Source organism: Borostomias antarcticus, assembly GCF_949987555.1.
Source record: "Borostomias antarcticus genome assembly, chromosome: 34".
NCBI classification, from domain to species: Eukaryota; Metazoa; Chordata; class Actinopteri; order Stomiiformes; family Stomiidae; genus Borostomias; species Borostomias antarcticus.
In genome coordinates, this window is record NC_140267.1 from 3090498 (window position 1) to 3112727 (window position 22230).

General features: G+C 46.6%; 1 protein-coding gene across 1 annotated transcript in view; it reads left to right on the plus strand.

Annotated features, from left to right (window-relative positions):
- Positions 1–22230, plus strand: part of ldb3a (LIM domain binding 3a) — a 53625-nt gene that overhangs the window by 24296 nt on the left and 7099 nt on the right. The window contains exons 4-10 of the mRNA XM_084460902.1: positions 4468–4537; positions 7717–7739; positions 9070–9276; positions 10232–10264; positions 14425–14591; positions 15643–15679; positions 16417–16506. Coding sequence (XP_084317028.1) covers positions 4468–4537; positions 7717–7739; positions 9070–9276; positions 10232–10264; positions 14425–14591; positions 15643–15679; positions 16417–16506 — 627 coding nt within the window. The remainder of the gene's footprint in view (positions 1–4467; positions 4538–7716; positions 7740–9069; positions 9277–10231; positions 10265–14424; positions 14592–15642; positions 15680–16416; positions 16507–22230) is intronic.

The window sequence follows — 22230 nt, forward strand, 5'->3', positions numbered from 1 at the left end:
CATAAACATACACATACACATGCACATAAACATACACATACACATACACATACACATACACATACTGCACACATAAACATACACCTACACATGCACATAAACATACACATACACATACACATACACATACACATACTGCACACATAAACATACACATACACATGCACATAAACATACACATACACATACACATACACATACACATACTGCACACATAAACATACACATACACCTGCACATACACCTACATAAACACATACTGTACACATACACATAAACATAAACATACACATACTGTACACATACACATACTGGGCAAATACACATAAACATACACATACTATACAAATACACATACAATATACACATACTGGGCAAATACAAATACACATAAACATACATATACTATACAAATACACATAGAATATACACATACTGTAGAAATACACACAGTGATGGGATGACAGGGAACTTTAACATGACGGATGGCGTTTAGCGTTACAGTAGGACACTCTCTCTCGCTCAGGACCCTAAACATGAGAGAGCAGTGCAACGCTCACCAAGGCCTCTTCAGAGCATCATGCTAACGTAGCTAGCTGTTACATTTCAAGGCCTCTTCAGAGCATCATGCTAACTTAGTTAGCTGTTACATTTCAAGGCCTCTTCAGAGCATCATGCTAACTTAGTTAGCTGTTATATTTGGTTCTTTGGTGGTTTCAGTTTCAGTTTCAGTTTATTTTATTTGTTAGAGAGGGACAATGTACATTAAGAAACATTTTATAAAATACAATGTAAATGTACCCAATTGTAGCCAAAAGGCTAGTTTACATTGGCAGTCCCCCTGCCAGAAATAATCGGTTAGTACCTAGTAAAAAAGATTAGAACGCAAGTACGCAAGTGGTGGTGAACTCTTTTTAAATTCACACCTTGCTTTTGAGTGTCATATTCCCTACTGTATATCTGATTTAACAGCGTCTCCTTCACGTCACAAGCTCATTCCATTTCACTTCGCAGATCAATAAAACATTAGCGCGGCAGTCAGTCTGGGAGCAACGCGATTTCCCCCTCGTTGAAATTATGGGATAGCGAGGCTGTTTTGCCGCCTTGACCTGTCAAAGACATTTTTCTTGGTGACTTTATTAAGTGACATCAGGCGTAAACGGCAGTTGCTAAAGCCGGGAAAGGGGGTGAGCGTTGAGTCACCAGAGGGTGACGTCATCTGTGTGAGGTTGACCGATAGTGACCGACCGCTCATCTGTGTGAGCATTGTAATGGATTTTTAACTGATCTAGTCAAAAAGGATTTGCCAAGATTCGCTCAAAAAAAGGTCAAAGTCTGGTTTATTGAGAAAACATACGAGCGCAAGGACTTCAGGACGACGCACGTGAGTGGTTTATCCAAGTGAAGTGCCGCAGTCTGGTCTTGCGCGGCCTTATATTCAAGCAAAACACAGGTATGACGCTTCCAGAGATGTGATTGGCTAACCCATTGTACACGTCATATTAAATGGCAGGCGTCATCAACAGTGGTCGAGAATACAGACACGTGAGGAAAGGCGGTAATTCTTGCAGGGACAAAGGGACAAAGGATGGTTATTCTGGAGCAGACGACGTCTAGGTGTCTCGACCTCCTGGAGAGGTCATCCTGTCTATGTGAAAGGTTGAGGGAGGTGGTGAATAACGAAGGAGGTGGTGAAACGTTGAAAATACAACTCCATTCCCTGCGTCCCACTCCTGTGGACGACCTTCCCATGCTTGCAGGCATCCAGCCCGCTGGCCTCCGCCACACAGGAACCACAGCACGTCTCGCCTGCCGCGACCGGTCCCCGACTGTGACGTAAATTGACAAGGGAGATTTGAATGGCTTGCTGAGACTGCCTTTTTTTTTTCTAATGTTTTCATTTCGGCCGACCACAACAAAATGACTGGGTTGTTTCACTTCATACTTTGTGTGTTGTAGGCCCATCGGAGACTCAAATGTATCTGCAAAAACTATGAAAAAGTTAATTTTGCAAAAGTGGACCGCTTTAAAACTTCTTAAATTAAAAAATATATTTAAAATCATGTGCCTGAAATCCAAAAAAGTACAATCCCTGAGTAGGAATTAGTTTATTTTGCATCATCCGGGGCTTGAGCTCCATAGACGGCCATAGACACCCAGGGAAGGTCATGTTCTTGTTGAGCCAAGTGAGAAGTTTGGCCTTTGACCTTTGACCTTATGTTGCTTTCAGTGATAAGAAGTGATAGAAACTATTGTAGTCGATCCATTCACCGCATAAATTGACCACACCACTGACCGCTGATTGCTGCTGCCAATCACTTCAATCAATCAATCAATCAATCAATCAATCAATCAATCAATCAATCAAAGCTTTATTTGTATAGCGCATTTCATACCCAGAGGCAACACAATGCGCTTTACAGAGAACAAGGGAGGTGGGCATACGACCCACCCCTACATATTCCAGAGGGAAGCAAAAAAAACAGTAATCACCCGGGGGCCAGATAAGTGAGCTGTAAAAATTCTTCCCTGACCCCTCTCAACAAGGCGATCGAGCAAGCTCCTGGAGTATGTTTGTCTACCGGCTAAGAACATTTATAAAGCGATACATTACATTAAATTACATTTCAGAGTGAGAGAGGCTAAAAAAGCATCATAGGAGAGACATGGCTTCTAGATAGCTGCTGCTGCTATCACCTCAGACTGCTCTGTGGTCTGTCTGGTTGGTCTCTCCTCTCTGTCTTTGATCTAGGTAGTGATGGAACGATGGCACACTAATGACTAGCTTAGCATCACCCTGTCTCCTGTACGAACACACAGGGGCCTGTTCAACAGCGCTGTACCCCCATCAGTCACCGTGACCCCGCCTCCTTCCACCTCCTCTCTCTGAACGACATGCAATTACAACACTCAACCCGTCTCTCTGCTGGTCTCCCTGCAACACGCCATTCACCTGCCTTTCATCTTCTCCTCTCTGTATTTCTTCTAGGGTTCTCTCTCTGTCTTCTCTCTCTCTCTGTGTCCTCTCTCTCTCCTCTCACTGTCTTCTCTCTCTTTGTCTTCTCTCTCTGTGTCCTCTCTCTCTGTCCTCTCACTGTCTTCTCTCTCTCCTCTCTCTCTCTTTGTCTTCTCTCTCTGTGTCCTCTCTCTCTCTGTCCTCTCACTGTCTTCTCTCTCTGTCCTCTCTCTCTGTCCTCTCACTGTCTTCTTTCTCTCCTCTCTCTGTCTTCTCTCTCGAAGTCTCTCTCTTTGTCTTCTCTCTCGAAGTCTCTGTCTTATCTTTCTCTCTTTCTCTCTCTCTCTCTCTCTCTCTCTCTCTCTCTCTCTGTCTTCTCTGTAGTTAAAAGTAGGATTAAGGAGAGACAGACCATGAAATTTGAGTTGTGAAATTTGAGTCGTGCAACGTATGAATGTGAATGAATGTTGGTGGTGGTCGGAGGGGCCGTAGGCGCTGATTGGCAGCCACGCTTCTGTCAGTCTGCCCCAGGGCAGCTGTGGCACCAGATGTAGCTTAACCACCACCGGTATGACTGTGTCTGAATGAATACTGGACTCTGTAAAGCGCTCTGGGTATCATGAAGGGCGCTATATAAATCCAACTTGATAATAGGTGGGCGACAACATGTTTAATGGGCGCTTGTTCTTGTTTACAGCGCGATCTCTTTCTAACTGTTCTCCTCGCCTGTCATGGTAGGAAACGGAGATGGTCCGTCCCGTGCTCCAGTGACTGGGGCCGCTGGCTACTGGACACTACCTTTCGTTTTGCCCTGACGTGAGGCCTTTTGGGTGCTTCACTCACCCCTCGCGAGGCACGACGAACATTTCTGACATGCTAGAAATTTGTCAGGAGGTCTTAGCCTCGTCCTTAGAACATAAGAGCGATTAGTCGCTAATCTTTGATTCTCACTGAAACTTATGACGTCCCGATTTGACCTCATGACGCCAAGATTTCTCTACGACTACACAAAGTATATAGTATGGGGGCTGTACTTAGGGTTTGTTTTTAAGGGTCTGGGGAGGTTGGGATGAGGGTATAGGGATGAGGGTATAGAGGAATGAGTGAAATCTCTGCTACATAACGTTTTTGTATTCCTTCTATGTATGTAACTTTCCTACTGTGTACTATTTGCCCCACTATTTTAAGACTGTATATTTATTTGCCCAGGGACTGCGGGTGGAAATTAGCTGTTTTAGCTATAACCTTGTACAGTGCATCTCTCCCTATTCTATAGGGTAAATGTCTACTGTACCTTGTCCCTGTCTTAAAAATCAATGAAAATCAATCAATCAATCAAGTAGTCTACGACAGCAAGACAGTGGCGAAATTGTGGAGAAATCGCACTTTCCTTTAGACACAGTACTAATCACACACCTGTATGATAGTTCATGGACAAATATAATAATATGTAATAATTGTCTATAAATGTCTTGTCTTGTTTCACGTGTTTGTCTTTAATCTTGTTGCAGGTCAAAGCGCCCAATTCCTACAGGGGCCCCAAGAATTGACTCACCTATGCCCGTTATCGCTCACCAGCAGGTAAGCATGACCGCACACACACACACACACACAAACGCACAAACAAACAAACACACACACACACTCACACACACACACAGACACACACACACACACTCACACATGCTGTACATTGACATGGGGTAAATAGGCAGTTGACAATGCATGCATCATTCACACACAGAGAGGCACACAGATAGACGTACACTCGCATACGTTACATACATTCAGGCAACACACACACACACACACACACACACACACACACACAAATGTACATGCTGTTTGACTCACACACTATTCAAATAATGTGACTTCCCTCTGAGAGTGTCCGGGTCTAGCCCAGCCTTGAGTGGGGAGACCTCCAGGAGAGACCTAGGAGAGACCTAGGAGAGACCTACGTTAGGATTTCACACTCTCTGTGGGAAACCAGAGACCAATCCCCATCAGCGGACATTATGAGTATACTACTGCCCTCTAGTGGTGGCATGGTTTAATGCGGCCCCCTTCGTAGACCAGTTACTGTAGGAGAGGTGTGTCTGTTATTGGACAAATTCAAAAACCTATTTTTGGAAATTGACCCCAATATTCTGACCACCACACCGCTATCTGCCCCACCCCCCTCCCCCCCCCCCTATCTCTGACCACTACACCATTATCTGCCCCCCTCCCTCTCTCCCCTTCAAAGGGTCAAACAGATCAAATCAATGGCAATACCACCTCCGGCCCACTAGAGGCCCTCAGTGAGCATGCGGTCTCGCCCGCCGAGAGGCGCTCGTCCGGCCCCGCGAGCAGGAAGCAGTATAACTCGCCCGTCGGCCTGTACTCCCAGGAGACCCTGCGGGAGATGGCCTCGCTCCGGCGGGGCCCGGCGGCGGGGTACGTAGCAGGTGTGGAGAGTTAGCGGCTAGCGGCGGGGCGGACTGGGTGGACTCGTCTCAAACCCTCAAACCTCTCAAAAAGTAGAAGTTGCCCCTTGGAAGTAACATGGATGGAGGGTCAGATACGGCCTCTAAATCCTAACCTTGTGACTCGAGACTGGTCCCAGATCAGCGTATATAAGAGGCAACTTCATCTCCCTCCAGAGTCTACACCTAGCCCCCAGCTGCTGGCTGGAACATGGAAAGAGGCTCAGAACATTCAGGAGTTAGACTGGTGTCAAACCATCGCCGACCACCTCCATGCCGGAGGGTGAGGTGATTTACCCCTCTCCTCGTTCAAGGGGAATGTGCAACGCAGCAGTGGCCATGTCTGGAAATAAAGGCCCTTGGCTCAGGCTGTGGGGCCCCTCCTCCAGGTAATACGATGCCTCAGGGGGGGGAAGGCAGGTCCCTCTCCGCTGAAACACGCACCCGCCGACGTCCACCGGGACAAGCTTCGAAAAAACCTGACCGATGAGATGAACCCAAACGAATAATCCTGGTCTGTGTCCAAAATGGCTGAGAGAACTGACAGTGAAGGCGGATCCAAACATGTCTGCTTACTTACTACCTCAGTTCAAAATGGCCGCCACCGTTCTTTGCGGTTCGACGTTCGGATATCTGCATTCTTCGCTCGGGCTATCACGTCAATCTACAACTACGAGGTTAATATTATAAGTAGGTTAGATACGCGTTTTCGTGCCAAAGGTTTATTCGAGACGGAGACCAGACGCCGCTGTAGCTAGCTAACCCAGCGAGCATGCGAGTTGACCTCACGCCCGTCTCCGAGGACGGGATCCCGCCGTTTGCGGTGCGATAAGGTTACCGTAGGATGACCCATGCCAGGCCGACACCTGCTCCGGTGACGTCTGTAAAAGGCCATGGCATGTCCCGGGTTCAAGTTCTGTCCTGGTCTCAACTCTAAACACAGCAGGCTGTCTTCATCTTTCTGTTTAACTCACCCTGATGAAGTATATCTCCTTAGATAAATAGATACTAGTATATCTCCTTAGATAAATAGATAGTAGTATATCTCCTTAGATAAATAGATAGTAGTATATCTCCTTAGATAAATAGATAGTAGTATATTTCCTTAGATAAATAGATAGTAGTATATCTCCTTAGATAAATAGATAGTAGTTTATCTCCTTAGATAAATAGATAGTAGTATATCTCCTTAGATAAATAGATAGTAGTATACCTCCTTAGATAAATAGATAGTAGTATACCTCCTTAGATAAATAGATAGTAGTATATTTCCTTAGATAAATAGATAGTAGTATATCTCCTTAGATAAATAGATAGTAGTATATCTCCTTAGATAAATAGATAGTAGTATATCTCCTTAGATAAATAGATAGAAGTATATCTCCTTAGATAAATAGATAGTATATCTCCTTAGATAAATAGATAGTAGTATATCCTCTTAGATAAATAGCTCCACCTCTCAGTTACATTTTGACCAACTTTATATGCAGTGCCCTCAAATATTTCACCTTCCCAACATGGCTTCCTCCTCTCCTATCAGAAATAGTATGAGCCAGATCAACGCCAGCGGAGGTTAGACTCCTCATGTCGGTGTGGTTAGCAGATTGACGTCAGCCTCCCTCTGCGTGGATATTGTTTCTTTTATAGTTGTATGTATTATTTATTTATTTGATTTTCGGTTAGTCCGTAATTCTCATTGAGCCCAGGGTCTTCACCATCTCTCTTCCTTCTCTCCATTCCACTAGCGTGCCACGCTACGCCAGTGACCAGCAGGGGCAGTCTGTCTAGTGTAATTACGCCAGTGACCAGTGGGGGCAGTCTGTCTAGTGTAATTACACCAGTGACCAGCAGGGGGAGTCTGTCTAGTGTAATTAAGCCAGTGACCAGCAGGGGCAGTCTTTCTAGTGTAATTACGCCAGTGGCCAGTGGGGGCAGCGTGTCTAAAATGGTAAATGGTAAATGGACTGCACTTATATAGCGCTTTTCCACCTTAGCGGCACTCAAAGCGCTTTACAATGGCCTCTCATTCACCCATTCACACACACATTCACACACCAATGGCGGTAGCTGCCATGCAAGGTGCTAACCTGCTCATTGGGAACAATTTGGGGTTAGGTGTCTTGCTCAAGGACACTTTGACATGTGAACAGTCGGAGCTGGGATTCGAACCGCTGACCCTTCGATCACTGAACGACCCGCTCTACCAACTGAGCTACAGCCGCCCCTAGGTCTAGTGTAATTGTGTTGTTAATTAAAATGTTTCTCTCTCTTCTTCCCCTTCTGCTGCCTCAGGTTATTACCAACACTCCTGTCAAGTTAGTATTCTCCCACCTTTGATGTGGTGTAGTCGTGTGTGTGTGTACGTGTGTGTGTGTGTGTGTGTGTGTGTGTGTGTGTGTGTGTGTGTGTGTGTGTGTGTGTGTGTGTGTGTGTGTGTGTGTGTGTGTGTGGAGGAGATGCATGATATCATGCTATTGTATCAGCCTTGTCAGTGTGTGGAACGTTTTTTTCTTTTCAAACCTCAATTCTCCTAGTGTGTGTGTGTGTGTGTGTGTGTGTGTGTGTGTGTATGCGTGTGTGAGGACTAACATGCATGATACAACGTGTCAACAGCAGGTCTCCTTGATTGAGGGCCAGGATCACATCCTGGTCCTGTCGTACGGGAGTGTGTGTGGAGTGAATCTGCCTTGTCCTCCTAACTGGCTGTGTAGTGATGCTCTAAGACTGAAGACGGGCCATATGATCGGTAGAAATCGGGACTTCTTGGTTTGGAGTGTAAAAGTGTGAGATAGTGCCGTATCTACAGCTTAACGAGCTTAACGAGCTTAACGAGCTGCGGTTTTGTTGCCTGTGGCATTTTTTGCTTGCATTTCTCTGCAGTCGTCATTAACAAAAAAAAGCTAACAGTTGTGCGAATAGCGATGTCCTGTTAGCACGCCTATGAGGAGTGAGTTTGACCAACCAACCACTCGCTATACCACTACCTGGGACTCACCAGGACACCTTGTCATACGGTTATATGATGAAATTAAATCTTTAATAAGCTGGTACTTTGCAAAAGGGTGTTGCTGGTTGTGAGATGTCGATGATTAGAATGCGACTGGCGTAGGGTTAGGGGTCAGGCTAGGGTCAGGAGCTTTTATACACACCTGTTTCTCTAGCTAAATGATTTCTCTTTGAGACAAACGCTGTTTCATTTCAATCAAACCACTCGGTGTCAAAATGACTAAAGTACACACAAGCCAAATCCACTTCCTGCTTGAGGCCAGTGCTTTATTATGAAAAAGTGTTCCCTATTTGATTTGAATCCAAATGCTCTTCACTTCGCTGACCGCTAGATACCTAGGAGAGTCGGCCTGTATCTCAGGAAACATGAGTGTAGTGACATATGTCCACTGTGCTGTGGTCACTCTGAAGGCAGAACATGTTCGGCGAGTAATATCGATCTTTAGAACCCCTGTCTCGCATTTCCCTCCAAAATGCTGACGCCAGCACCCCCGCCACCTCACTGTACCCCCCCCCCTTTCAACGCCCTCTCCTCACGTTCCATCCTCGTCTTCATCTTTCCCTCAATCTTCACCTTCACCAACATCCCCCCCGCCACCCCCCTGCATCTCTACCCCCCTCCCCCCCCCCCCCCCGCAGTAATGAGTACATCCCCAGCTTCAACCCCGGAATGCTGAAGGACTCCGCCCTGTCCACCCATAAGCCAATCGAGGTGAAGGGCCCGGGGGGGAAGGCCACCATCATCCACGCCCAGTACAACACGCCAATCAGCATGTACTCCCAGGACGCCATCATGGACGCCATCGCCGGCCAATCACAGGCCAAGGGACAGGAGGGACTAGCTGGGTAAGACCACCTCGCCCCCCCACTCCCTCACACTCCTCCTTCCACACGTCTCTCTACTCCTCTCTCTCCTCTGGGTCTCTGAGGCTGGTTTGCATGTTCTAAGCCCCGCCCCTCCCCGCGGCTCCCCTCCCTGGCTGCGCTCTGCTATCTAGGTCGCCTCTCGTAGCCATGCCGACACTTCTCTGGATGTCTCATCAGGGTCTGCTCCTTTTATGGTACAGGGTCACCCTTCAGGTGGTGTCAGGGTGTCTCTGTGTGGAAGGTAGGCAGATGATCAGTTATTGATTGATGATCAGTTGTTGATTGATGATTAGTTATTGATTGCGGTGAGGTGTTTCTGAGGGAAATACAGTATGTTGGTTGTGTTTTTCTCTCTTAGGATTGTTTGTATAAGGTTGACTGGAAGACGTTGGTGATTTTCACAGAGTGTAGATGATGTACTAGTGGTTTATCAGGTCATAGTGTATATTGGAGTCTTAACTGTTGGATTTCTTCATTTTTTTCTGCAAACACACTCATGCTATTAATATTTACCCAATCAAAACAATCACCAGTCCCTCACCCAATCACAGTCTGTGTGTACTGTCACTCTCACCCAATCACATTCTGTGTGTACTGTCAGGCTGTTACCATACACCAGCTTCTAAAGCGTAGTCCATTCAGTTACACACACTCACTCGCTCACGCACACACACACGCAGTACACACATTATTCAGTTTTATATTGTAACAGCGTGACTTCAGATTACAGATGTGAATTATTTTTGTACCAAGTTGAATGGACTCACTTTAGTACCATCGTGATTCTACCAAGTCTAACTCTCCGTGTCTCACTCTCTATGCATCCATCCAACCGCTCCGTCACACTGCCACGCCACGCTGCTTGCCCCTCCCACCCCTGTCCGTCCGTCCACGGCCACCTCTGCCACGCCCCCACACTCCCATTGGCTCACAGAGAGGAAGCGCTTGCTGCCGGCTCCCCCTTGGCGTAAGTAGATCCATCGCTCTGAACCCCCCCGCCACTTGAGACGCACTTCCTGTGTGTGAGTCCATTTCCGTGTCCCACCGCCTGTCTGTCGTCCTGTCAAACCCGGTCTCTCGTCTCAACTCCCTCCCTGCTAACACTTCTTACACTGATTGAAGATTCTTGGTTTTGGTTTCGGAGACCATTTTGTTTCTGTGGCGACACCAACGGGTGTATCTGTGTGGAATTGCGAGGGTTTTTCAGATGCCACCTCTTCACCGTCGACGCAATAGGGGTTCAAAGAGAGACGCCGGTCGCAGGGCGACTTTAGGGAACGGCAGAAGAACGGGGATTCCATGTTTCACAGTGGCCACCTCACTACTAACGATCGATTTTTCATTCTGTTGGAAAATTGTGTGGGAATTGTCTGGTTTTGTAGAGCATGGGGACGTACGGTGTACTGGTACCAAGGTTATTATAGTTAACGAAAACGAACTAAAAAATGAAAACTAGGTGTGAAAAAACATTTTAGTTAACTGAAATAAAAATAAAAACTAGGATTTACAAAAAAAACGATAACTAACTAAAAATGTATCGTGTGTTTACAAAACTTACTGAAATAAACTAAAATGATAGAGAAAATGTCCTTAGTTTTAGTCTTTTTCATTTCATACATAAGCCTAGTATTTTGGTTGGATATGAAATCTATCCTCCATTTTTTTTGCTGTGTCACTGCACAGAAGTAACCTGACGTGCGCCAGATGGATTGTTTCACATGGAGTCAAACAACATGAGCTCGCGAGATCAGGATGGTCTCACCAGGCTAGCACAGAAGAAGAAAAGAAAACTAAAACTAATACTGAAACTAAGAATTTTCAAAAAATGAAAACTAAACAAAAAAAAAGAAGAAAACTAGCAAATCTGCCTTAAAAACTAATTCAAACTAAACTGAAATTGAAAACAAAAAGTAAAAACGATATATAAAAAAAAAACGAATGAAAAAAGCAAAACTATTATAACCTTGACTGGTACATACTTTCATTGCATTCCATATTTTTCTTAGTTGTCCTTCCTGTCATCCACGTTGGCCTTGACACTTAAGAGCTCCCATAAGGCCTCATTCTCACCCACAGTGGGGCCTCATTCTCACCCACACCGGCTGCTCACATCAGCTTCTCACAATGGACAAACCTGGCAACCCAGACGACTATATCCTCATCTCTCCATCTCTGCTACTGCACTCATCCATTCATTATCATGATGAGGTCATTCTCTTAACTGCCCACACAGACCAAACAGGCTGTTTTGTCTGCTCTCCGTTACCTCATGTCAACAACCACCAACCATCTATCTTTGGTATTTCAAATGGGTTTAACTGTAAGTAGATAGACAGCCATCTTTAACTGGAGATATTTCCTGGAGGAGGGACACGTAGTCACGTCAAAACAATCTTAGATGGACGTCTGTCGTACGCGAGACCCGCCCTGATAAAGCATGTGAACCAGACGCCGCTCGGTGGTCATGACAACGAACAAACTGAATGTTCTGAGCTCTTTCCTTTTTTTTAAGACCAGATCAGCTAGAACATAAAAATTCATTTATTCTTCTTTTTTCCTGCTTATTTCCTTCTCCTGCCACATGTATGTGTGTTTTACTGCCATATGTATCTGTTTTACTGTATAATTAAATATATGAACTATGTTTCATTTGGAATGCAGTAGTGAGAAAAACGTGACGTATATTTAAGCTGTACAGTCGTACGGCAGCCATAATGCTTCACATGCAAGCTTTTGCACTGAGGGGGGCGCTGTTTACTTCACCCTGCTGGCGGGAACGATGCTTGACCACATCCAGCTGTCCCGCCCCTCTGTTGTAGCTCGCCTAACGCAAGAACCACCCCAGTCTGCTGACTCTCGCTATGGCGAGTGAGGCGGTACAGTGAGAAATCGTATTCCTCCCGACACACACTGACACGCTCTGAGTAACTTGTTACAATAACAGAACAAAATGTACACTGTAAGCCTTTCATTCCGGCAGCAGTCACTCGAAACACACCGTCACATCAGACCCAGAATCCACCAGTCACTCAAAACACACCGTCACATCGGTCCCAGAATCCACCAGTCACTCAAAACACACCGTCACATCAGGACCCAGAACCCACCAGTCACTCAAAACACACCGTCACACCGGATCCAGACTCACCAGTCACTCAAAACACACCGTCACATCAGACCCAGAACCCACCAGTCACTCAAAACACACCGTCACATCAGACCCAGAATCCACCAGTCACTCAAAACACACCGTCACATCAGACCCAGAATCCACCAGTCACTCAAAACACACCGTCACATCAGACCCAGAATCCACCAGTCACTCAAAACACACCGTCACATCAGACCCAGAACTAACCAGTCACTCAAAACACCATCACATCGGTCCCAGAACCACCAGTCACTCAAAACACACCGTCACACTGGACCCAGAATCCACCAGTCACTCAAAACACACCGTCACATCGGTCCCAGAACCACCAGTCACTCAAAACACACCGTCACCTCAGACCCAGAACCACCAGTCACTCAAAACACACCGTCACATCAGACCCAGAATCCACCAGTCACTCAAAACACACCGTCACACCGGTCCGAGATCCACCAGTCACTCAAAACACACCGTCACACCGGACCCAGAATCCACCAGTCACTCAAAACACACCGTCACATCAGACCCAGAATCCACCAGTCACTCAAAACACACCGTCACATCGTACCCAGAATCCACCAGTCACTCAAAACACACCGTCACATCAGACCCAGATCCACCAGTCACTCAAAACACACCGTCACACCGGACCCAGAATCCACCAGTCACTCAAAACACACCGTCACATCGGTCCCAGAACCCACCAGTCACTCAAAACACACCGTCACATCGGTTCCAGATCCACCAGTCACTCAAAACACACCGTCACACCAGACCCAGAATCCACCAGTCACTCAAAACACACCGTCACATCGGTTCCAGATCCACCAGTCACTCAAAACACACCGTCACACCGGACCCAGAATCCACCAGTCACTCAAAACACACCGTCACATCGGTCCCAGAACCCACCAGTCACTCAAAACACACCGTCACATCAGACCCAGAATCCACCAGTCACTCAAAACACACCGTCACATCAGACCCAGAATCCACCAGTCACTCAAAACACACCGTCACATCAGACCCAGAAACCACCAGTCACTCAAAACACACCGTCACATCGGTCCGAGAATCCACCAGTCACTCAAAACACACCGTCACATCAGACCCAGAACCCACCAGTCACTCAAAACACACCGTCACATCGGGACCCAGAATCCACCAGTCACTCAAAACACACCGTCACACCGGACCCAGAATCCACCAGCCACTCAAAACACACCGTCACGTCAGACCCAGAATCCACCAGCCACTCAAAACACACCGTCACATCAGACCCAGAATCCACCAGTCACTCAAAACACACCGTCACATCGGGACCCAGACTCACCAGTCACTCAAAACACACCGTCACATCAGACCCAGAACCAACCAGTCACTCAAAACGCACCGTCACACCGGACCCAGAACCACTAGTCACTCAAAACACACCGTCACACCAGACCCAGAATCCACCAGTCACTCAAAACACACCGTCACATCGGTCCCAGAATCCACCAGTCACTCAAAACACACCGTCACATCGGGACCCAGAATCCACCAGTCACTCAAAACACACCGTCACACCGGTCCCAGAATCCACCAGTCACTCAAAACACACCGTCACATCGGTCCCCAGAATCCACCAGTCACTCAAAACACACCGTCACATCGGTCCCAGAATCCACCAGTCACTCAAAACACACCGTCACATCAGACCCAGATTCCACCAGTCACTCAAAACACACCGTCACATCGGTCCCAGAATCCACCAGTCACTCAAAACACACCGTCACATCGGTCCCAGAATCCACCAGTCACTCAAAACACACCGTCACATCCGTCCCAGAATCCACCAGTCACTCAAAACACACCGTCACACCGGTCCCCGTTACCGGTTCTCAGTTTTCTGTGGCGCCCTCCCGGCCCGCGGGGGGCGCTCGCCACGCCCTCGCCGCGCTGTTAACCGGCCACGCCTCTCTCTGTGGTTGCAGTACGCTCCCCGTTAAAGACCGTCTTATAGACAGTGCCTCTCCAGTCTATCAGGCCGTCATCCAGACGGGGGACAAGGACTACGCCATGCCTGACTGGACGCGCTGCGCCACCCAGCTGCAGTCCAAGTCCTTCCGCGTCCTGGCGCACATCACGGGGACGGAGTACAGTAAGTACAGTACGGCTCTGACTGATTGACTGTTTGATTTGACCGTGTTGCTGTTCTGTTCCAGTCAGAATACGTTTTATTTCCGCCTAGGGAAATCATTAAGTCATTAAAGTCTGTCAAAAAATCTGTCAGCTACGTTTTTTACACATACTAGGAATTTGTTCTAGTCAATTGGTGCATAACACCAATGGGTAGACAACATTAGACAGGGTGCAAGGACTAGATAGTGTAAAATACACTGAATTAAACAAACAAAAACAAAAAAAACAGGGCGTACCAACACGCTGTGGCAGCCATTCGTGGCGCCATCTTGCATCTTGATGTGAAATATCCTCCAACTATGAAGTCATCCCCCACAGAATCAGATACTTCCATCTGTTGACACCATTTATAGTAGGCCCACTATTGAGCAGTTGGATGTTAAAGTCGCACTGAAACGGACGTTTGAGATCATCTAACTTCCGTAGTTTGACGTATTTCCGACGCAAACAAGCTATGAGGGCGGGACATATGTGTAGAGGAATTTGATTGGAACATTGGCAAGTGGACGGGTTTTAAGAACTTTAGACAGATTCGATAGAAGGATAGCGTTGATTGACGGGTGGATGTCGTGAGATTATTGGCCTAAAATCTAAGGTACCTGTTTTAAGGTACCGTTTTCCAGGAAGTAAGAAATTATATACTTTGATATAAGATTACAACAAAAATAGAATTTTGTAATTTTTTTGGCATACATCGTTGAATAGGTGAACACTATGACCAATTATGTGAACCAAAATGGGACAGAATGCTTTTTTCATTTCAGTGCAACTTTAATGATATCAATAAAGTTTTCCCCGCACAAACTCATAAAACAAAGACCCTAGGGCAGGAAGTGACAGACGTGCACAACAGAAATCCCACTTGCAGTTTCAAACTCTCTTAATGCTTGGTGAATATAAGTGTGTTAATGTTTTTGCTGCACTCTACATACCTGTATGTCCGTGCTAATAGCTCCCTCCTCTCCTCCCCTCCTCCTCTCCTCCCCTCCTCCTCTCCTCCTCTCCTGCAGTGCAAGACCCAGACGTGGAGGCTCTGATGAGGTCAAGGTAGGCAGCTAGCAGCAACCCCACCGGTGGTCCTAGCAGTGAGTCTGAGCTTGTGGGGGCGTTGGATCATGACCCATCGCCCCCCAGACCTGATCAGAGTATAATACTGTAGCTAGCTGAAAGTTCAAGGGTCACCTTGAAGTCTCAGCAGCCCTCAGCCCCCCCCCCAGCCTCACCCCTGACCCCCCTGTCTGTGTGGAACTTGGAAGGTTAGAAGTAGAGACACGTTGATAACAGTATGTCAACTCTATAAGGCTCTACGCTGAATTCAACTAGTCTTCATTAGCCCCTCCCCTCCTCCCCAGTTTACTACTAAGTAGTCTAACTTATGTTGAGGAAAACATCAGAGTAACCTGCCACACATAGTGCAGAAACTTCTTATCATTCAACGTCAGATGTCCTGATACGATATGGAATGTGACACTCCCTCAGGTGAGAGAGGTTGTGTGACTGAGTTCTTGGAGGTTGTGTGACTGAGTTCTTGGAGGTTCTGTGACTGAGTTCTTGGAGGTTGTGTGACTGAGTTCCCTGGAGGTTGTGTGACTGAGTTCTCGGAGGGTGTGGGAGTGGTGTAGTGAGACGCAGCCCCCCCCCCCGAGCGAGCACACCCACCACCCTCACAGAGGTCAGTCAGGGGAGTGAAGACCACCGTCCCTAACCCTGTCACTCATCCCTCTTCTCTCCCTTTCTCTTTCTATCTCTCCTCCCCTCTTCTCCCCCCTTCTCGTACGCCACAGAGAAAGATTTGAGTCAGAAGCGAAGGGCCCACGTTTCGCCAAATTGAAAAACTGGCACAACGGCTTATCCGCACAAATCCTGAACGTGCCGCAATAAGCGGTGAACAGGCAGACGGGAGGGCGCCAGACAGAGAAGGTGGAGCAGGTGTAGGAGTTGGGAGTCGCGGCGACAGGGAGGGTCTGAGCTAAAGATACCAGGATGTCTGAGCTAAAGATACCAGGATGTGAAACGTAGTGGAAAAGCAGGTCGTTCGACGCTTGCTTCCCGTCTTTAGGAAGATTATTAGCCCAGTGTCATCTTACCATTCGCTCTTATTTCAGCCATGGTAGTTGAGTTCTCCGGCTGTGTGAGGGTTGTATTGTGTTTGACATTGTGATATGAACGAATAAAAACACTGCCACTTGGAATCGAACAAATAAGAAAGAGGAGTTTTTGTTGTTTGCTTTTAACGCATACTGTCGTGGCTAGCTTTCTGATATACAATTACAGTACATCTGTTTGAATCATTGTGAAGATTAAATACAAGCTAATACAAAATTCTGTGTTTGGACTTTGAACACGATTTCAAATCAATCACTATTTACCTCATGAATCTCAATATGAATCGTTCACCTATGTTGTGTCCACTCTCCTGACTAAATGGAATATGTGTAGAAAGCAAAGCCTTGATAGAATACAGCGTTGAGGAAGTGTGGAATGGCCCTATAGGAAAGAAGTCATGAGTAAAATGGACTATTGTTGTTATTTTGAATCTTGCCTGGACGTGGGACAGATCTTTTAACAATAGTAGAACTCATAACCGCTGAGGAAACTAATATTGATATCTACATCTAACCTGACTTGATACTAAAGACCTTTCTTTGACAGTATTTGACTAATGCCGGGCTCACACTACAGGATATTTAAAATCCTAACCAATTTCGAAATTGGGTTACATCACGCACATAAGGAGAATCTTAACAGATATTCTTCTTGCGCATCTCAAACAAGCACACACAGCAAGATTTGAAAATAACGGATCACACACTACAGGATCTTATCGTGCCCGAGGGAGCAACGAACCACTGGTCTCGCCGTCTCACTTGTAAAGTCGGGACGTAATAATCTTAAATATCAAACTTGTTTGATATTATCGGGGCCGCCCCGATGGGTCTGCGAGCCGATCGGGAGGTATAAGATTGGATCTGTAAACCCCTCACATTAGAAGATAATCTGGACCGATCATCGGCCCCGACCAACGTTCCAGACCAGATTTCTCCTCTGATTGTCAGGAGGGGTGAATCGGGGATAAATCGGCCTAAAAATCCTGTAGTCTGAGCCCGGCTTAAGAAAAAAGACAAGAAGGGTTTGAATACCTGTTTCATGGTTTGTAGGGAGGGAGCAATATTGTGTATGGCTCTGCCGGCCTATGAAGGTCAAGCTAGTTATTCAAGTGGCTGAGATGAAGGTCAAGCTAGTTATTCAAGTGGCTGAGATGAAGGTCAAGCTAGTTATTCAATAGTTATCTCATTTTTTGAGAACACCCCTGAGTGGAGAGGTGAAGGTTGGTAGACGACGTAACTGAAGTCATCCAAGATGGCGTGGTCCTCACACCAGACTTTTACAGCGTGTTGGGTTTGTTGTGTGTGAACAACCTTGCGTAGATACACGCGTTGCTCTTACACAAGAACACACATAGAGAGCGCATTATATTTCATTATGAAACATCACATGACAAAGAATGAGATGGTGAAAAGTGTCTCCTTCATACAGTACATGCAGTTGGATTATTATCAAGTGAGACATAGATTCACATTTTTCCATGAAGGCTTTGATTTTATCCACATATGCCATTGGTCAAGGAGACAACGATACAGTATATATCATTAGCTTTGCTAGTCCATAGTCGATAGCTTTCTGTTAAACTGAACACAGTTGAATACAGTAGGACGCAGAACAAAGAGAATGCAGTTGTGGAGTGTGTTGTCGGACCATCGAGGCTTCAGAGATGGGTGTTTAGCTGCTTGGACCGAGTTTAGTCGTGGCTGAAGGAACCCGTGTAAACAGCTGGAAGAACATCTCTCAGATGATCTGCTGTTGGACGCCTGTCCGTCAGTCCGTCCTCTTCGCCAGAGGACGTAGGACGTAAAAGGACAGGAAGTCGAGTAGTGAGACGCGTGGAGCGAGGTTGAGAAAAGCGTCGTTGGAAGGTAACTGCTTGTCTGGTTGTCAGAGGGGAAGCGTGTGTTAGGGGCTGATGCCTGGTTTGACAGCCTGTCTGTAACAGTCGGAGACCTCCGCTAATGGACCTTGTCCCTGGGCATGCTCTTTGGCATCCCCCCCCTCTCCTCACGTACCACATATCTCAACCTGCATGCAGTGCATGCTGGGTAGAGAGCGTGTTTGCACTTGAGCGCCTGTGGCTCGGGGTGGCTGGCCCCTTCTCACCCTTCATCGCTCCTCCTCCTCTTCCTCCTCCCTCCTCTCCCACACACAGGCCACGCCCTCTCCAAACCACATACCAGATTCCTTCCTCTTCCTCATCTCCATTCAGCGTTGTTCACGTTCTGCTCCTCTTCCTCTGCATCGCGCTTTCCATCACCATTTCAAGAACTGCCCCCCCCCACCCCCAAAGCCAAAGCATCAGGGTAGTTTAATGATCATGTCACTTCTCTAGTCTTACCCTACTGTCTAGTACCATCGTTAGATTAGTGGAGGTCGTCAGGTGTGTGTGTGTGCTCAGAACGTCAATATTTTTTTCATAGCTTCAAGAACCTGGTCAGTGTCAATATCGTAGCGGACTTGATCTTTCAGTTACTATAATTATCTGGATAGATATTAGGGTGTTTGCATCCTTAAAGTAGTACTCCTCAATCTGTGTTTTGGCCTGTTTTCACAGTCCTACACATTAGCATGTGCAAGCATAAGCAGATTGCTATTTTAAGACATTGAAGCACAGTCGTCCTAGCGCAGTCGATTGAATGACGCAGAGGTGCGAGCTGTAGTATGTGTTTGTTTACGTGTGTGTCCTCATGTTTGTTTCAATCGCTGTGTTCCCACAGTGTCTTGCCTAAACCGTGTCGGTGTACATATTACGTTTCCTCATCTGCTGTACTGTAGATCTCAGTCATCCTCTACTAACAGCTCACTGTCGCCCGTTTACAAGTCTAGCATGTGCTAGTATCACTCTTTACTTTACTAAAGCTACTCCCATACTCCTACCTACCCCCCCCCCTACTCTCCTTCCCCTACCATACCCTAGCTAGCCTGCCACACCCTAGCTAGCCTGCCACACCCTAGCTAGCCTGCCACACCCTAGCTAGCCTGCCATACCCTAGCTAGCCTGCCATACCCTAGCTAGCCTGCCATACCCTAGCTAGCCTGCTATACCCTAGCTAGCCTGCCACACCCTAGCTAGCCTGCCACACCCTAGCTAGCCTGCCACACCCTAGCTAGCCTTCCTGTGTTTGCCCGCATGCCTGCCCTGGAGTGTCTCTCCCAGGGGATGAGGAGCAGAGTTAAAGGACAATGCTCGTTTTTGACAACCTGGACCTTATTTACGACATATTATAAGACGTTTGACTCACCGAGATCACTTTGGTGTAGTTCGGAGGCATGTAGAAGAAATTTAAAATCCAGCGCGAGCCAGTATATCCATGTAATGGCGGTGGACGGGGCACCGAGAATGCAGTTTCTAAAAATCTATTTTCGGCCGCTTAACGGTTGTTTTCATCAATCTGATTTTATGAATCGACAGTTGTGATTCCCCAAAGCGAGGCCTTGTTGTGGTTTTCAAATACGTGGTCTATAGCCTCTGTAATATGATCTTTAAACGCCTTTCCCCACTTGCTCCAGCATGCATTTCCAGCAAATTTCTTCTACATGCCTCCGAACTACACCAAAGTGATCTCAGTGAGTCAAACGTCTTATAATATGTCGTAAATAAGGTCCAGGTTGTCAAAAACGAGCATTGTCCTTTAAGTGTAGCTGAGGATGAGGGTTGACTGGCTATGTGCTGCTTCACTAACCCAGCTACGCCCTAGCGGGAGCAGAGGACCACTCTTTCCCCATGTTGACAACTGTGCCAAGCAGATATGACCTGTAGGGGGAGCTGTTGGTTTGTTTTGCTTCAAACGTCCCTATGCCCTGACTCTGTCTACGTTTCCCCCCTCCTACTGTGGCTAAGAGAAATGTTTTTAATCACTTTATAGTTTAAGAACAGTCACGGATAGCAGGCATGCGTGTTGCTATCTTTCATTAACATCTCTCCCCTAAGGGCTTCTCATGGGGCTCTCTCTACTCTTTCTTCTTCCTTTCCTCTCTCTACTCTCTCTTCTTTTCTTCTCTCTCATCCTCTCCTGTATGTGGTCTTGGCCCCCAAAACACAATATCCAATTTCTACCCCCTTGGCTTAGATAGTCTCGATAGTAATCGAAAAGATCGGCTTCAAAATGTCAGATGGCTATTGTGTTTTGTAGGTTTGTGTCTTGTCTTTTGTGGAGTCTCATTACCAATACAGTCTGTTCGTCTTCAAAACCCTGTCTGTTTGAGGGACGTTGTAAAGTACGCATGTGTCGTTACTGTGTATGTGTGTCTGTGGCAGGGATAGTAGCAATGAAACCATTTGAGACTTTTCTCTGAATCTGTAGACAGTTTTTTTTCTGCAAGATAGTTTAAATTAGAATTAGAGTAAAGAATAGCTTTTGTACAGTAGTTAAAAGATTAAGTAGTGAATGATATAGCTGAACGATACAGCTCTACCCTTATACACTCCCTCAAAGTCACTTCCTGTATTTACCTTCACTCAAACTAAGAGCACCAATCACCTGTCTGTCTGTACCGATCCTCCCGCCTCCCCTGCTGACACCACCAATTATCACACAGTGCCTTTAGTCATGATACGCACCATAGATCGCTAGCAAGCACAACCACAACCTAGGATCCACCCGCTAACCTCACAAGTTCACCACAGAAAGTCACGAAGGGATGATGATGGGATGATGAAGGGATGAGGACTGCCTGAGACCACATTTCCTGACCTCTCTGTTCCACACTACCAAAGATATATCATCTTTCTGCCTTTTGGGTCGACCATTTGATTGGATGTAAGACAAATTGTACCCTTCTAATTGAAACTAAGTTGAGTCATTGGACAGTTGATAAAAATAGATATGATCAGGGATTGTGTCCAGGGCAACTTAAAGCTTTATATTTCTGATAAAGAAAGAACATCAAAATTCAACATGGAAGATTATGATTTATCATCACGTGAGTGTGAGAGAGAGGTCAGGAGAGGTCAAGGTGCAGGTTAGGTGAGTAGGAGTCAGCCATTGGTCCACCACCACCACCACTAGGCCTGTTGCTGCTAGATGCCTGCTGCCCTCTCCCCTTCCCCGCCTGCCAAGCTCCTCCCACTGGGTATTGCATTTACTCCGTTTTCCCCGGACCAGCCATCAACCCAGTCTGGGGCGGGGCACCTGAACCCTCGAACCCCCCCAATAATTCACTCAGAAGTTCGGCCTCATGACCATGTCAGATGGGTTCTTCCTGCATACATAGTTCTTGGGGGCGGCCATCTTTACTTTTGAAATGCAGTTTCGCCATCCTCACCGTGTGTGAGAGTGTTCATTTTTTGGTCACGTCTTCCTTGCTGTTGTTGGTGTGACCCTTAAACTTCCGATTCATGTTTTACTCAACAGGATAACCCAGACCGTGCCAACACACCGTTCCCTTACACTCGTACTCGCACTCAACTTATTCAATCAATCAATCAATCAAAGCTTTATTTGTATAGCGCATTTCATACCCAGAGGCAACACAATGCGCTTTACAGA